Source organism: Marmota monax, unplaced genomic scaffold (genome assembly GCF_021218885.2).
Source record: "Marmota monax isolate L192 unplaced genomic scaffold, Marmota_monax_Labrador192_F-V1.1 WCK01_AAM20220418_F8-fsc00124, whole genome shotgun sequence".
In the NCBI taxonomy this organism is placed as follows: domain Eukaryota; kingdom Metazoa; phylum Chordata; class Mammalia; order Rodentia; family Sciuridae; genus Marmota; species Marmota monax.
Window position 1 is genome coordinate 688,009 of NW_026692505.1, and position 18,006 is coordinate 706,014.

The window sequence follows — 18,006 nt, forward strand, 5'->3', positions numbered from 1 at the left end:
GCTGTAAAACAGTTACAGTGTAGTTTGCTTTGACAATGATCATCATAAAATTTGGAAGCAATATCTCTTTTCAGGATAGATTATTATGTAGAAGGAATTTTGAACGTATGGGTACCATGCGAGGTGAAAACTACAAACTTGGCTTTTTACGTCCACTTGGTGGTAAAACCTGTTTGGTGTATGGAAACAGGATAGAAAAAGAACCTATAAAAAAAAAGAGGCCCAGCACAGTGGCACACACCTGTAATCCCAGAAACTCGGAAGGCTGAGACAAGAGGATCATGAGTTCAAAGTCAGCCTCAGCAAGGGTGAAGTGCTAAGCAACTCAGTGAGACCCTGTCTCTAATAATAACATTTTTAGAGTTTTTAACATGTGAATTATATAATTCATATAATGTTTAAAATAATTTTGATTTATCAGAAACACTCTTCTACTTCAAGGTACACATGGAAGCATATATGTATTATATTGCTCTCTAACCATATTAAATTATTTATAACTCAATAAGATCCTAAATTTAAAAATACATACACATATTTGGGATACCAGATAGTTGTTATAATGCCCATGCAGCCAGTGATTGAAGAGGTTTTCTGAGGACATAACTTAAGTGTATTTAAATGTATCTTGTATGTACTTAAAACCAAGGATGATATTCAGAATATTTGAGAACCCATATAGCATGAAAAGTTGTGGGTTATTGGTACAGGGTCCTGGCATGTATGCCAAGAATTAATCCTTTAATATACTAGATCTTCATGAGGGAAGGAATCGTTAGTAGCACTTGGATGGCTTAGGGCAAGCCCTATATTTGCCATCATTTATGGAAATATTCATTACTTTAACAACTGACATCAGCCTTTATTTTAACAATTTTGTTTACTTTTAATTAAACAAGGTATATGATGTATCTGTCTTTTCATATAGATTCTTTATCATCTTTAAAATCATTATCTGCTAATTCTATTGGTCATTTATTTCTATTGATGGATTTTTCTTTTGAAATTTGGGTCGCATTTTCCTGTTCATATGTCTGGTCATGTTTTGTTGCGCCATTGTTAATTTTAATGTAGAGATTATATATGCTATTAATTTTCAAGTGTACATTCACTACATAAGGCTATTAGCTACTTTTATAAGATAGTACCAATATAGAACATTTCCATCATTATTGAAAATTCTTTTGGACAATGCTTGAGTATTATTACCTCCACAGTCCATGGCTCTAGATTGTCATCCTGTTGTTAATGTCTGTTCTTTTTATGGTTTCCCCTCCTCTTTTCCTTTCATGTCATTTATCACTTGTGCTTCTCTTTACTAATTTGCTGTTTCAGCATTTCTAGTTTTTAACCCAATTCATCAAGTTTGTAACTGTGGCTACACATAGTCCATCATTTTTCCCTGAATTTCTGAATCTAGATTGAATTATACATAGGTAAAAGTCATAGCTAAATTGCATATAAATGGAGATGTCATGATTCTTTTGCATTAGCCTTTTCCAGAGTAATTATATTCATAGTCATTACTTTCCTAGCATGTTTTTAAAAGTGATTTAAGTTGCTTATTTCCCTACAGTTTGCAGTCTGTACTGGAAGATCTTCTGGTTGCTACTTCTGATGGACTTCTTCATCTTATTCACTGGGAAGGAATGACAAATGGAAGGAAAGCCATTAATCTTTGCACAGTACCCTTTTCAGTAGATCTGCAATCATCTAGAGGTAATTACACTTTCTACAGAAAGTAGAACCAGTTGTTTAATATTTGACATAACCTAGTTAGGTATTTTCTTTGGATGAGCATTGATTTTAGTTTAATTGTTTAGGGTCATTAGGTTATAATTTTTGTCATTTTAACTATTCTTAGAGGGTTTGCAAGCAAACGTGTGATAGTTTTATTATACTCATAAACCTATTTTGTGCACTTTTTTATTCCTCAGTAGGTTCATTTCTGGGCTTTGCCGATGTGCACATCAGAGACATGGAATATTGTGCCACACTTGATGGATTTGCTGTTGTGTTTAATGATGGTAAAGTTGGATTTATTACACCAGTGTCAAGTAGATTTACTGCAGAGGTATGGCTTATTTACTTTGAATATTTATTTTATTTTGCATTTAATAATGTTAATCTTTGTTATTAAATCCTTCCCCATTTTCTATTTTCATTTAAGATTTTAGGAGTTATTAATTTTTTAACTATATACATATGTATGTATAAACAATGTGTATAGACAAAATTATATTAGACATATTGAAGAAAATCAATGGTTTCTGTCCAGAGGCATATGCCTTTTAATTCTTGTACTAGTTATTTGGATATTTCCTCTACTGCTCTGAGCATTGTCTTTAATTTTAGTTTTTAGTTTGTGTTATTGACTTTCTCCTATGGAAAATGGCCATTCACTTCCCGCTTCCCTACTCCCAACATACTCATATTCTTTCCATATTCTCAATGAAGTTTTGTGTTTTTTTTTTTAATATGTTGAAGGACTTTTATTTTATTCAATGAAGTTATTCATTTATTTTTTGTATTTTTATCAGTATGTAGACCCTATTAGTTCCTGAGCCCTGTTGTATGTTTAGTTTTCATGTATGGTTTCTTTTCATTTTCTGCAGATTTTCTGTCCCTCTAGGAATTAATAAGTGTTTTTTACATTATATGTATTTACCGCTTAACTCGTTTATTCCTTTAACATAGCTGCATTTTTTTTTTATTTTTCATCATCATCACCCTGAGGGTTCCCATTACTCTTTTATTTATATGAGATCCTTGGATTGCTAATGGTTATTATTATATGGATTTTGCTGCTGTCATAGAGACCCAAAATAAAATTGGATTTATTGAAAACTGAGTTTTGGTGAATTTGGTTATATGATCTTCACTATGGGATAATCTTATTTAGTTATTTACTTGGGGAGCCCCCTATCTTTATGTTCATTACTTTTTCCTCTCCCCTTCTTTCTCTTCCCCTCCTCTTCAATCCCATCATCTTTCTTTCTCCACTATTCCTTGGAAAAGAGTCTTAGTTCTTTCCAGTGGATGTATACCTGGCTCCTGTAGTGTTAGAATTTGAGTTATGAAAGAGTTAGGCTAAAGGGTCCAATTTCAAGGTGTGAATTTTATCTTTGACATTCCTGTTTTTCTCGAATGAAAAATGTCCAGTTTTCTGTTGGAGTATAGATTATGTATTTCTTGGCTGCACAGCATTGAGAAAACCAGGTGCTTCTTAAATGGGCTTTAAGCCAGTTCTAATTTAGTTTCCAAGCCTTTCGTGTATACTACAATGTAAAGTTAGCCATTTCTCAGTATTCTTTACTGCCAGTGAAGGGCTCTACTTATCCATATGCTTCCCAGCTTTCAAAGTTGTCTAAAAATTCTACCTTCTCTCCCATTCTTTGTCTTTGTCAGTTTATGCTTTTGAAAAAAATCTTGTATGAAAGTGTGGGCTTTAGGAGTTATGGACACTAAATATTCATTTTCAGTCTGCTCTCTAATGGGAAAGAATTTCAAGTTTTTAAGGGGAATTTTGTTGTTGCTCTTCTTCAAATAAATTATTCTTCAAATAATGAATTTTTGGTAGCTTAATGTCAACATACAAATAAAAATAAAAATCTTTTCTACAAGATGTATATATATTTATATTTAGAACTTAAATGTTTGTACTGAAAACAAAAATATTTGAGCTGAAATGGTAGTTAATATTTTTCTGAGTATTTAAAATTAGTTCAGTTATTCTCATCATTTATTGGTTATATGGTTAAAGAAATTTCCAATAAGGATTTAAAAAATAAAAGCAGAAGAACATTATTAAATGTTATAACTGGAAAATATAAATTATAAGAGTATAATACATATGGATTACTGATAATTGGGAAATACACAAAATGACATTTAATAAATGTGTTAAAATGCATACATTATACCATTTCTCTGTTCAATAGAGCTAGAAAATTAGGGCAAAAAATCCTGCTGAGGATCCAAAAAGTTGGATTAAAACTTTAAAAAATATACATGAAGACTTTCAAAAGGTAACATAATAATAAAGAATTTCCTGGTTAGGGGAGGCCAGAGACCCAGTGAGCTAAACCCAGTGTTTAAGTGTATAGTAAACTTGAACAAACAATGCTGTGTGCAACAAAATAGATCTCACAAGCATGTTGAATAAAAACAGACCTGTGATTTTATTTTACACAAAAGTAAAAGGAAAGTAAAAATATAAGCAGTTTTAAATTAGAGAGTACATGGAAATATGTTTAAGTGGCAACAGTCTAAAGGAAAAGGGTTGTGGCTCAGTGATAGAGCACTTGCCTAGGTTAGATTCTCAGCACCACATATATATAAATGAATAAAATAAAGATCCATCAACATCTAAAAAAATATTAAAAGAAAAGAAAAATAAGTAAAATCTCTACAAAAGAGCAAATACAGTCATGTGCTACATAATTACATTTTGCTCAATGATATTCCACATATATGTGGAATATATGGTCCCATAATATTATATCACCTAGTGATGTCATAGCCTCCTTAGATTGTGAAGATATACACTGATATTTGCTTGGTGATAAAATTGTGGAACAACAAATTTGTCTGATCATTTGTCATTCACACATGACTATTCTCTGTTGAGAACTAGATTATGCAGTTCATTTGGAATTGAATAAAATCTGTAATAGTAAAGTTCAAACAGTTGTGATTATATTGTATGCATCTTCTAACATTTACTTTGGGGATCATTAAAAAACAAAGTGCACAAATAAAAAATAAATAAATAAAGTGCTTTATTATAGCTCTACTTTGTGCTTCTAAACTAATGTCATGACCTTTCCTTTACAATTTATAAGCTAAATATCCTTGTTTTGGCAAATAAGAACTAACAACTATGGGCAAAATCTATTCTGTATATACAGAATTAAATAGCGTATGAGATTAATAATAATTTCATTCATTTATGGAGTACTTAAATTATTGAATTGTATGCATTGTACTAAGTAGTGTATATGGACATTCTCATTTAATCTTTGAGCCACACTGTGAGGTAAGAAATTTAGAGATAAGAAAATTAAAGCTTGGAAAGGTCATTTGAGAGAATCACCTGAAATAGATTTGCGCTTTTCTATCAGGCTGCTGGATATAATGCCATTAGCCTTACTACATAGTAAAGAAATAGTAAAGAATAGTAAGCAATTGACAGATAATGAATTGCTTCTAATAAGCCAAGTAATATTCACTACTTTCCACTGCCTGGGAAGTTAAACATTCCGCTAGGTAATGAAAATTTTAATATTGAACAAGAGAGATGCAGTTTTTGTTATCAAAAGCTTTACATTAAAATAAACAGGTCATTCTTCATTTAGTTTAAGTTTTGAGATTGGATATTAATTTTTTAGTGTTTTAGATTGACTCTTATTGGATTGAGTTCACTTGGGAATATTTATTGAACAATTGATGAAAGATTTGACTTTTTTAAGGGAGAATATTCAGATGGTAGGTCTGATGGGATATTTCCTATGCTATGAAACCAAATAAAGTTTTAGGAAATTTCATGTTTATTGGAGAAGAATTATAATGGCTACAGTAAATTTGAGGAAATACTTTTTAAGCTTTAACCGTTTTTCTTTGTTATAGCAGCTTCATGGAGTTTGGCCACAGGATGTTGTTGATGGAACATGTGTAGCAGTAAATAACAAATATCGACTAATGGCATTTGGTTGTGCAAGGTATTTATATAGATTTCTGAATTTTTAAGTTATTATCAGAAATAATTTTTTAGACTTAAAGTTTCTTTCCATGAATGAATTAAATATAACTTTCCCATATTCATGTATGAATACATGACCAGTGTAACTCCACATATGTAGACCACAACTCCACGTATGTATGATATATCAAAATACATTCTATTGTAATGTATAACTAAAAAGAACAAAATATTTTAAAAGATGTCTTTCCACACTTGGAAACTTTATCATGCCTATTATAATTTATCATAAAGTCTAAAGGTATTAGATTGAAACAAAGATAAAGGGGCAGATTTGAGAGGTTGGACATTTTAATTTGTAAAAGCAAGCTTTTCTTTAATTGTAGAAAATTGAATTACAAGTTAAAAAGAATAAATCAGTTAAAATTTAGGTTCTTTATTGTTAAAAAGAGGATCTGAACCTGATACAATGGTTTATTCCTATAATCCTTGCAACTCAGGAAACAAATGCAGGAGGATTTCAAGTTTGAGACCAGCCCTGACAACTTAGCAAGAGCCTGTCTCAAAATAAAAAAGACTGGGTTTGTAATTCAGTGATAAAGCACCCCTGGGTTCAATCTCCAGTACAGCAAAAATAAATAAAACTAGAAGATGTTTATTTTTTCTTAATAATCCCTTTTAACACATCAGTGTTGCTATTGCCTTTTTAAATTAGTAGATGTGCCTTAGTTAAGAAGTGTATTTAAAGCTTAGACGCAAAATCAATTTCTTAGTTTAACTTTAATGTAATAGAGGTTTTAAAAATAAAATGGAATAAAATTATTCAGTTAAACAATGTCTTATGTGCTTATCATGTATTGGACATGGGTCTAAACACCTAGAATACCTTAAAAAAACAAGGATTCCTGACTTTGAGCTTATACATTAGCTTAAATTGAAATATTTAACATAATTTTTTTAAAAATTTAATTCAGTCAGTTGTAAGACTACATTGCAATGTGTATAGTGCTTTTTAAAAACTTTGTTATATATGAAATTCCTTTTTGCTCTCAAAATGAGACTTAATTATTTTATAGCATGTGCGTCTAGTCTGGTCTCCAGCCACATCATTTCCACCCAAATAAATATCAAAGATGTTTTTATTACAAATCACTACCTTGGTTACACTTTCAGTAACCTTTGTAGAGTGAAGGCTCTTCATTTTATTTTTATTTGAACTTGTTCTGAACACATTGCTTCTCATTGAGTTAAATGTAGATATACAAGCATTTTTTTATAGTTGTAGATTCAGTTTATTCACATTTTTTTGAGAATTTTAAAACCTATGTTCATGAGTACATTTCCTTCATCTAATACTCCTAGTCAAGCAAGGTTATAAAATAAGTTGAAGAAGCGTTTCTAATTTTTCTCTGTTCATCTTTGAATATGTGGCAGAATTTGCTAATGAAGCCAGCTAGGCCTTAATTTTCTTTTTGGGGTAATTTTTGGTTGCCTGATTCAATTCAGTTTTTAAAATATATTTAAGAGGATTTCAATTTCAATTTCTAATTTTGGTAAGGTATGTTTTTCTATGAGTTGGTTTCTTTCATATAATGTCAAATTTATTGACATAAAGTTTATAACATTCCTTTTCACTTTCATATTATAAATTAAAAACATACATACAGAATGGTATGTAACCTAAATATTCACACTTTAAAAGGTAATTGTAGCAGATGTGCTGGCACATACCTATAATCCCAGCGGCTTAGGAGGCTGAGGCAGGAGGATTGCAAATTTGAGGCCAGCCTCAGCAAATTAGTGAGGCCCTAAACAACTTCGTGAGACTGTCTCAAAAGAAAAAATAAAAATGGTTGGGGATATAGCTCAGTGGGTTCAATCTCCAGTACCAAAAAAATGAAAACGTAATTTTAATATAAACAACCATCTATCTGTTCACAACTAGATTGCTTCTAATTGTAACTCTACTCCTTCCCTAACTTAGTAATGGTATTTTGGCTTTTTTGATAATCATTTATTTTTCATTATGGTTTAGTTACCCATGTATACATTCCTAAAGACCATAATTTAGTTTTACCTGTTTATGAACTTTAGAGAATCACATTTTACATTCTTTATGTTGTTTGTATCAGTCAACATTGTGAATTCATCCATAGTATTTGCCAATAGCTATAACCATTTTTAGTTGATTTATGAATAATGTATCATATTCATCAGCTTTTCTGTTGGTTGACCTTTATATTACGTCTTGGTTTCAAAAAAAGAGAGACATTTTTCTAACATGAACCCACTATCTTTATCACATGCAAGTGATTAATGATAAGTACCTAAAAACCAATACCCTAATAATATCTAATATCATGTTCAAATTAACTCAGGTGTTACCTGAATTTCTTTTATACTCCTTTGTTCTAAACCAGAATCAGTCAAAATTCATGAATTATATTCAGTTGTTATTTCTCTTTAGTTATCTTTTTCCTACAACAATCCTTATGCCTTTTTTCTTATTTTCATGGCATTGACTTTTTTAAGTCCAGATCAGTTCTTTACAGAATGTTCTACACTCTAAAATTTGCTTCATTGTTTCCTCATGATGGTATTTAATTAGTTTCTCTAACACCTATAATGACTAACCTGAAAACTGGTTTTGTTGAGCAAATACAGTTAAATGACTGGGAAGCTCACACAACAAGTTTGGAACAGCATTTAGAGAAAACTGACAGAGACAGGAGTAGTGGTAAGTGTGCAGTTCTTCTATTACCTGTATTCAGGTCTGGTACCCAGGGGTCTAGCAGACCCAGATGTAGGATCCAGAGCTCTGGAGCTGTAGGCTATAGCTGATGTGTTTAGAGTTCTGTAGAAGCCAGCTTTCTTTTAAAATACCATTTTGCAATAGGTCAGTCTTGGACAACCTAGTTCTTCACCTTTATATTTAATGTCTTAACCATTTAAGTAAATGGTAAAAAATGTTTAAATAAATGGTAAAAATGTTTCTGGGTAAACATTTTTGTCCTGGTTGATGATATGTACTTTCTGTGGCATCATTCAGCAATAATGTCAAGTTGTCCCAATATTAATGATGCTAAGTTTGATCATTTTTGTTAACAATAGCCATATTTCTATCATAGAGATGTTTTGTTCAGTTGCTTTAGGAGCAGTAGTCTTTTTGGTATAATAATCATAAGTAAATATGAGGTGCAGCATGATATTACAATAGAGGTTTATGTGTACTAATCAAATCGGGATATTAACATTTCCATTTCCTTATCATTTCTGTGTTTGGCGTCTTCAAGCTCTCTTAATTCTTCATTCTGGCACTCATCTGCAAAAGCAGACTTGTACTAAAAAGTATTTTGAAAACAAACTTGTTTCTCTTTTTCATTTTAATTTCATTGTATAAGTAATGTAACTGAATTAGCCAACTCACTTTCCAAAATGAGTGTGTGTTGAACTTTTGAAGTGAGAATAATCCTATAAACACAAAATGATGCACCCCTTTTTAGAAGTAATATAGAGATTTTAGTTTTGGTTTTAGGCCCTTTGTAAGTTTGAAACGTATAAATATTTTTAAATGAACTATTTATATATATCATATATACAGAATAACACATATAACAATAAGAATCTGTATTACCCAGCATAAGAAACAGCACATTGCTAGTACTAACAAAGCCTTCTTTTTGGCTTTCTTTAATATTCCCCTTTCTCCATCTGGGCAATCACTTATCTGAAATTTATGTTTGTTAGCTCCTTGCCTTGCATGTGACTAAAGTTCATTCATTTTTTTTTTCCAATGCTCTCTGGTATTAGCACTATATAAATATGCCAGTTTATTTTCCCTTACTCATGTTGTTTTATAGTCAGTTTTTTTTTTCTTTTACAATTACACCTAGTAAAGTGGACATTGTTCACGTCTTGTAATAAACATTAGACAAGAATTTCTGGGGTATATCTAGAAACAAAATTGCTAGAATACAGAATATGCAACTGTGTAAAGTCATGAGGCGACTTGAAATTATTTACAAAACAATTTTGTTCTACTTTTTATTCGAATTAGCAGAACATAAGAGTTCTCATAAAATGCTCTATTTATATTTGTCTTTTTTTCACAAAAAGTTTTTTTGTTTGTTTGTTTTCACAGTGGTTCTGTACAGGTTTATACAATAGATAACACCACTGGAGCCATGCTGCTGTCTCATAAATTAGAGCTAACAGCAAAACAATATCCTGGTGAGTATTTTTTTAAGAGCGTTTTTAGTTTAGTCCTCCTCTGTCTATAAGGAATACATCCCAACACCCCTCCTCACCCTTCCAATGCATGCCTAAAACCATGAATAGTACTACATGTGTTTTCTTCCTATATGATAAAGTTTTACTTATTAATCAAGTATAGTAAAAGATAGCCAGATTTGATAATTATACATTGATTAAATGTATTGAATTGTCTACTCCATAAATATATAAAATTTAAAATTAATAAAATATTTTTTAAAAAATACTAAACTGGAACAATTATATACTGAAATAAAAGTTATGTGCAAGTGGCCTTTCTCTTTCCTCTCTTTCAAAGTATAATTTTTGTTTTTGAATGTGAGGTTTAGTGCTCTAGACATTATGCTTGGCTTTAAATATATGCCCTAAGATATTGCCACTTAGTACCAGAGTTATTCTGCCTTTCTGTGTTTTCTGCCCTGGTACCTCCTTTTTACTTTTATGAATATAAGTTCTTTTGGGCATCTTAAGCCCAGTTTCTTCTCAACTGAAGATTTGCTTTGGGGGGCTGGGGATGTGGCTCAAGTGGTAGCGCGCTCGCCTGGCATGCATGCGGCCCGGGTTCGATCCTCAGCACCACATACAAACAAAGATGTTGTGTCTGCCGAGAACTAAAAATAAATATTAAAATTCTCTCTCTCTCTCTCTCTCTCTCTAAAAAAAAAAAAAAAAGATTTGCTTTGAATGGTATTCTCTCTCCTTTATCAATTTATTCACTTCTGAATAATGCAGCAGCAGCTTCTTCATTGGCAGATGCAGCAGCTCCAGTAATGTTTATTATTTTTCAGTCCAAACTTCTTCACAAATCTGTGTAACCATCTCTTACTTGTAGTAAATGGATCATTATCTCTTCAGAAAGAGGATCACTTCTGAATTCTTCACATAGGCCTCAATGCTTTCTGGGGCAACATGTTGCTGTTAATTTTCTGTTCATGTATTTCACAGATTTAATATGTTTTCCATCTTTGTAGTGCATATATTACACATTCCAAAAATAACTTTTGTAGTTTGAGGTGCAACAGCAAAATTAACACAGAGTTTTTCATTACTGTTCCACAGATAGAATATTGATTACTTTCACAGATCTTAGCGACCTCAGCATATAATTTTTTCCTTTCCTGAGAACTTTGACCTTTCCATTAGAGGAAATATTTTCCAGCTTTTCTTTGGAATATCTGAATTGCAAACATAACTGCTTTTGTGCTTTGGGGTCATTATTAAGTAAAATAAGGATTATTAAACACAAGCACTGTGATACCACAACAGTCAGTCAAATAATTGAGATTCTACTAGGTGACAATGAGTAAATAGTGTATACAATGTGGACATAATGGACAAAATGATGATTTATACCCTAAGCAGGACAGAGTGAAATTTTATCATGCTACTCAGAATGGTATGCATTTTTAAGTTTATAAATTATTTATTTCTTTAATTTTCCATTTAATATATTCAGACCATAGTTGACCTTGGGTAACTGAAAATATGGACAGTAAAATCTCAGATAAAGGAAGGTAACACATAGTAGTAATACTGTGTCTAACAAATACTGGCTTTAAATTAAATGATACCTGCTATATGTAAATATTATTAGAACATGTAACAAGGTTTTATGTAACCCAAAGATTTCTGTGTAACAGGATAGACTGCTAAGATATTTTTTTATTCCTTCATTTAGTTCTTTCTATCCTTAGTTTTAACCCCTGTATTCTTTATCTGGATTTTGCCATAATCTCTTCCCTGATTTCATTCCCACTGTATGTCTTCCAATTCAGTTTTAAACAAATACACGTTAGACACTTCTAACTGCTGGATACATAGCAATAAATAAGAATTTCTTTTTGAACCCTTTATTCCCTGCTATTCACAAAATTAAGCCTAAACTTTGCATCATTGAAGATTCTTTTGACTAAATTAGCAGAAAACCCAAATTACCGTGGCTTAAACAAATAGAATTTATTTTTTCAAAGAGCATAAAATCCAAAGGCAAGCTTCTACTGACCTTCATTTGAACTTTTTGGTGGTCACAAGGTAGCTCCAAATCTCCAGCATAATGCATTTGAGTCAAGCAGAAAAGATGCAAAACATCTGATTTTTTTTTCTTTTTAATGAGAAAAGCAAAAGCTTTCCCAGATGTATCCCTGCCTCCTACTTACTTCAACTGTCTTCTACTTTCATCTCCTTTATGGCCATAAAGCCTGGCTACTTCAGGCTTCAGAGAAAACTTGGAAATGATAGCTTTTTCTAAGCCTTTATTAGCAGAAGTGGAGAAGGTAGATATAGGTATTGGGTTAACTGAGCAGCTGGGCTGAAAATGTTAGCTTAGTGGTAGAGCACTTGCCTGGCATACACCAGGCCCTGGTGCCAATCAGTATCACTAAATAAATATATATATATAATTTATATATATATGTGTGTGGGGGGTGTGTGTGTGTGTGTATATATATATATTATAAATGGAAACATTCTTAAACATAGGTTTTGTTTGTTTATTTGTTTGTTTAACTAATGGAGTGTGTATGCCTTTTGGAGACTGCACAGTCTCAACCATCCACATTTCTGGTTTCACATTGATTTTCACAGAATACTTACTTTGTATTACAGCAGCTCCTGAAAACCCTTCTTCATGAAGAGATAACATCAAAATGAATTGCAGTTGTAAACTACTGCAGCTAGGTATTTACATTGTGTCCAACACATGCTGTATATCACTATGTTTCTTTTGAAAATTATCTTATAGCATCTCTGTAAGTCTTTTGCCCTTTTCTGGTATACATTGGCACACAGGCTGGGAACTATAGTCTTACACTTTACTTAGGTGACCAAACTGTCTACAGATCTTTGATACCTTGATATCTCCATACTGTTTTATACCTTTGACTCTCACACTGTTCTCTTGTCTAAAATGTAAAATGTTTCATATTTCTACATGGCAGACATCTCATCATATTTCCTGACATAGTTTAAATGAAATATCTTTTTGTTAACTAGTTAGAATACTATTCCCTCCTTTGTTTCATTATACTTTGCACATTAAGTCTTTCTTAACATCTATAATGCTTTACTGAAACTTAATTGCTTACAGATATTTCCCCCTCCTCGACTACAAGCTTGAGTATAGTTTGGTTCTTATTTTTTTACACCAATTTAATTCAGTTTAGTGAGAAACACATAATTGACATGTGATGAATGAATCTATTTTTAAGTCAAGGCCAGTTACCTTTGCAGAATTGTATATAACAGCAGTATAATCTCATTGCTATATGTCTTCTGAATTTTGTAATGTATTATGCCTGTATCCATATTAGTAATTGGGAGCCTTGAGATGTTTGGGATCAGAAAGAGGTTGAGCGTACCCATGTAAATCTAATCAAACTTATTAATAAAAAAATCGTATTAGTTTCAAGGAAGAAACTGAGATATCTTACATTAAAATTTCAGTTAAATATTAGAATACTTAACTTTTCTTGTTGACTTAGTTCTACCTCACATATGTATACCAATATTTTTGTCACCTCTCTTTCTTACCTTCTTAGATCATTTTCTGCCTGAAATACATCCATCAGAATTTCTTTCAGTGAAGTTTTTGTTCATTTGGTCTTAATGGCTTATTGCACCCTGTGACTTAATTATAGCTTAGCTTGTTATACAGTTTTAGATTGATAATTATTTCTTTTATATTCACTGAAATTCCATTGTCATTGGGTTTTCAGTTCTGCTTACTTAGAAGTCTTCAGTCAAGTTATATTCTCTTTTCAGATTTGTTGTTTTTTGTCTAGCTACTTGTAAGAGTTTTTCTTTGTCTTTTGTGTTCTGTGATTTGACTATGATGTGAATGGTGAAGGATTTTGTTTTTTAATCCTGTTTGCAATTCAGATTTGCTGGATCTGAGGATTCATATCTTTCATATGTTCTAGAAAAATTCTCCATCATTATCCTTATTTATTGCCTCTCCTGCAGTTTCTTTTTCTGGAACTCTAATACATGTTATGAATTTTTATGTATTTATTTATTTATTTAGTGTGTGGGTTTGTGTGTATGTATGTTTGTTTGTTTGTTTGTTTTTTATACTGGAGATTGAGCCCTTTGGCACTTTGAGCTACACCCCAGTTCTTTTTATTTTTTTATTTTAAGATAGGATCTTACTACGTTGCTTAGGGCCTCACTAAAGTTGCTGAAGCTGGCTTCAAACCTTGATTCTTCTGCCTCAGTCTTCTCCCGAACTACTGGGATTACAGGTGTTCACCACTATACCCAATTTTTTTCCATGTTTCTTAACCTGGCTTTTGAATTTTTAAATTTCTTTTATTTCTCTGAACTGCATTTTAGAAAAAATTTCCCTGTCAATCTTTGTTTCACCAATTCTGTCTTCATTTTTATCTAATATGTGGCTAGATCTGTCCGTTGAGTTTTTAATCATTTTTATCTCAGAAAATTAAGTTTTTTTCCTATCTAGGCTTCCTGCTCCAACTTTCAATCTTGTGTTTCTTTAAAAGACATGCTTATATTGTGTCCTTTAATTTTAATATCTGAAATCTTCCTAAGTCTGTTTCTTATACTTGGTTCTTTAGGTTCTCACTCGTTTCTTTATTATTTTAGGATTTTTGACTAAGAGCCAATTACTTTGTTTGTATTTCTGCTGGTCATTTGAGGGTACTACAACAATCTGGAACACTTTGCATTTTGTAGTTTGAGGTTTTTTTGTTTGTTTGTTTTGTTTTTTAACCACACTAATGGCACAAATTGCAAATCAGGGTGAAGGCTGACTTGTGGCTGCAGATCATCAGGGAGCTTTAGTTTTTATTCAGTACCATAGGTGAAACATGGAAATGTTTCTTGCTATTTCTTTCTCTTCTCCTTGGCAGTTTTTTGTTTTTTTGTTTTTTTTTTTCAATTGCCTTTGTACACTGGATATTGTTCTTTACAGTCTAACTTTACATAGGTATCTTTTATTAAACTCCCTGCTGGGGCAAGCTCTGAGTTTCTCTCCTATCCCTTGCACACCTGAGTCATCAGAGGTGGTAGTCAAGCTTCTCGGGGCTTAGCAGATAAATTCAGGTAAAAGAAAAACAAAAAACATTTTGTCCCAATATTTTTGGTTGTTTGGAGATATTTAAATATTTTATTCGACATCTTAGTTGTTTCATTGTAGAGTTTTGGGGCATCATTTACTCTACTGCCAGAAATAGAAATTTGCCATTCTAATTGTATAGCCTTTTCAAAGGCCAGCATATATTTTTCTCTAAATACAGTGTTTGCTTTAACCTTATCCCTGTTCTACACAAGCTGATTAGCACAAACCAAAGACCAAAGATTACTCAAGCTAATAGCGGCCAGAAACATCTTTCACTTCTTGCAATCACCTGTGCACTGAGTTCGTTCTGATTAGATCAGGCCAGGACTGGTGGTCCTTGTTTTAAATAACCTTACATGGGCGGATTCATCTCATTGTGTGAAGCAGTGATGCTTCTGCTTGTTTATATTTGAAGATATGGACTATAAAAAGTACTTAGTATTTTTGATGCAATTGTTTGTTTTTTAACCCTTCTCACTATTTCTTTACAGACATTTGGAACAAAACAGGAGCTGTTAAATTGATCAGATGGTCTCCTGATAATAGTGTTGTAATAGTGACATGGGAATATGGAGGACTTTCTTTATGGAGTGTGTTTGGAGCCCAGCTGATTTGTACACTGGGAGGAGATTTTGCGTGAGTCAAAAAAACAAATTTAAATAAAATAACTTCATTATATTCCAGATAGTATATGTATACAGAAACCTTGGATCATGTAATTACCCTTTTGCCTTATTTGACACTTACCCCAAAATAATTGTGAGATTCAGAATTAGTTTGTTCAGAATGTATTAGTTCTCCAAACATCACACTCTTAAAACTGACAGTTCAGTCAGTAAAACTTACTTAACGATCCCCAACACTGAAAAAAAATTCACTTATTTACTGAGCCCTGTTGTGTATCTGACCTTATGTCAGATTTAAGGCTGAATCAGACAAGGTCCTGCCTTCAAGTAGCTGCTTATACAGTATGAGTGATAAGCCACATACATAAGTAACTAAATAGGAAGTAGAAAGTTACATTATCTCATTGAGTTAATGTAGTTTAACGCAGTGGGTTAATAGTAACGGGTTGATTGATATGTCTGCTATCTTTATATATTATATTACCTTTAGCTACAGTCCTGATGAAGTGAAATACGCCTTCCCAAACTTCGTGATGCTATAAGAAGTCAGTTGAACCTAGAAAATATGGCTGAGTGATGTGCCTATGTATATTATCCTACAACTTTTTATTTCATGCATTGTTATGTATTTCTGTTTTGAAAGAGCAAAATTAATGTGGTTTCTAAAAAACTAAAGCTATTGTGTGTATTATAGATAATTGTTAAGACCCTTTCAAATTAAGTTTCTATTCTGTTTTAGGTATAGGTCTGATGGTACTAAAAAAGATCCCCTTAAGATCAACTCTATGGTAAGTACTTTCTATTTAATTGGCATAGTATAAAGAATGTAGATTTCTTTCCCTTCTTTTCCTCTCATATTGGTCTGATAGAAATCACAAAGTTATTTTAATCTTAGCAGATTATTCCTTACAGCTCTTGCTTTAATGAAAGGTGTTTTTTTTTTTTTTTTAAATTGGTAGCTGCCTGATTTTTCAATTTTGTTTAGAAGTGTTCACTAAGTACCTTTACGAAGATGACTGTTCAAACAAGGCTCTTCTTTTTTCAAAGCATACTTCGCATTCTTGTGTGACTCACAGGCACTCATTCTTACGGCTTCCTTTCTTTTAAAATATAGTAAAATGTACTTTGAGCATATTTCCTGGAAGACATGTACCTGTGCATTACTTAAACACATTCTTAAAACTTTTCATAGATGTTTGTCAAGAGAATTATAGTCACTATTGTTAATAATTAATTTATTACTTATTTTCAAATTTCTGAAAAAATAATGATATATAACCCCTGTCTTTACATAAAACTATTTTCTTGCTGCATAGCATCTCTTGGTATCATCCTTATGAAATCAGTGGCTATGAGACTTATCATTAACCTTCTATTTTATTATACAGAGGAAGGCATTTTCTGATCTTGGATTTCTCCAAGAGTTAAAATCACTATGGTTGCCATTCACCACCAACAAGCCCTTTTGCTGTTTCACCTTGCCTCCTTATTTTATTTTTATTTGTTTGTTTGTTTGTTTATTTACTACCAGGGATTGAACCCAGGGGCATTCAACCATTGAGCCACATCCCCAGCCCATTCGATTTTTGTTAAGACAGTGTCTCACTAAGTTGCTGAAGCTGGTTTTGAACTTCTGATCCTCCTGCCTCAGCCTCCTGAGTTGCTGGGATTATAGCCCATCTCCATATTTAAAATAAGTTTTCTACCAGAGAGAATTTCTGTGACTGCTAGTCAGTGCTTCTGAATGGCATATGGTAGTGTTATCAGCCTTGCTGAGTTGATATTTCAGCCACAAACTAAGAATCTGAACATTTTAATTAGCTTGTACAAGTTTATCGTGGGAAAACATAAAAATTCTGTTAAGCTCTTGAAATTTTGCAAGACTCCCTCCTGCCTCCACCCTTACCATTTTCTTACAGATCGAAAATAACTAATCTTTTAAAAATTATGTCATGAAATTTAGTTATAGAATATTAAAACTGAATATGCCTAGAGAATTTTATTTGAAACTTCTCATTTTACAGAGGAAGAAACACTTTGATAAACCAGATAGCCTGGCTATGATAATATAACAAAAGCCCATCTAAAATGAAAACTGTAGTCTCAGCTTCCACTCCACTGTTTTTTGCTCTATATAAAACTATGGGCGCACACCTATTATCCCAGCAGCTAGGGAGGCTGAGACAGGAAGATCGTGAGTTCAAAGCCAGCCTCAGCAAAAGACAGGCACACTAAACAACTCAATGAAACCCTGACTGTAAATAGAATACAAAATAGGACTGGGGATGTAGCTCAGTGGTCGCGTTCTCCTGAGTTCAATTCCCAGTACCAAA

At 32.2% G+C, this 18,006-nt stretch overlaps 1 protein-coding gene across 4 annotated transcripts in view; it reads left to right on the plus strand.

The window, feature by feature from the left end:
* The window catches only part of Ric1 (RIC1 homolog, RAB6A GEF complex partner 1), a 125,961-nt gene that overhangs the window by 72,943 nt on the left and 35,012 nt on the right, over window positions 1-18,006 (plus strand). For 2 of the 4 annotated variants that reach the window (XM_046445808.2, XM_046445811.2), the window contains 6 exons: window positions 1,577-1,719; window positions 1,938-2,074; window positions 5,629-5,720; window positions 9,843-9,931; window positions 15,539-15,683; window positions 16,413-16,461. In XM_046445808.2, the coding sequence (XP_046301764.1) occupies window positions 1,577-1,719; window positions 1,938-2,074; window positions 5,629-5,720; window positions 9,843-9,931; window positions 15,539-15,683; window positions 16,413-16,461 (655 nt within the window). The remainder of the gene's footprint in view (window positions 1-1,576; window positions 1,720-1,937; window positions 2,075-5,628; window positions 5,721-9,842; window positions 9,932-15,538; window positions 15,684-16,412; window positions 16,462-18,006) is intronic. The other 2 variants (XM_046445809.2, XM_046445810.2) reach the window with 2 other exon arrangements.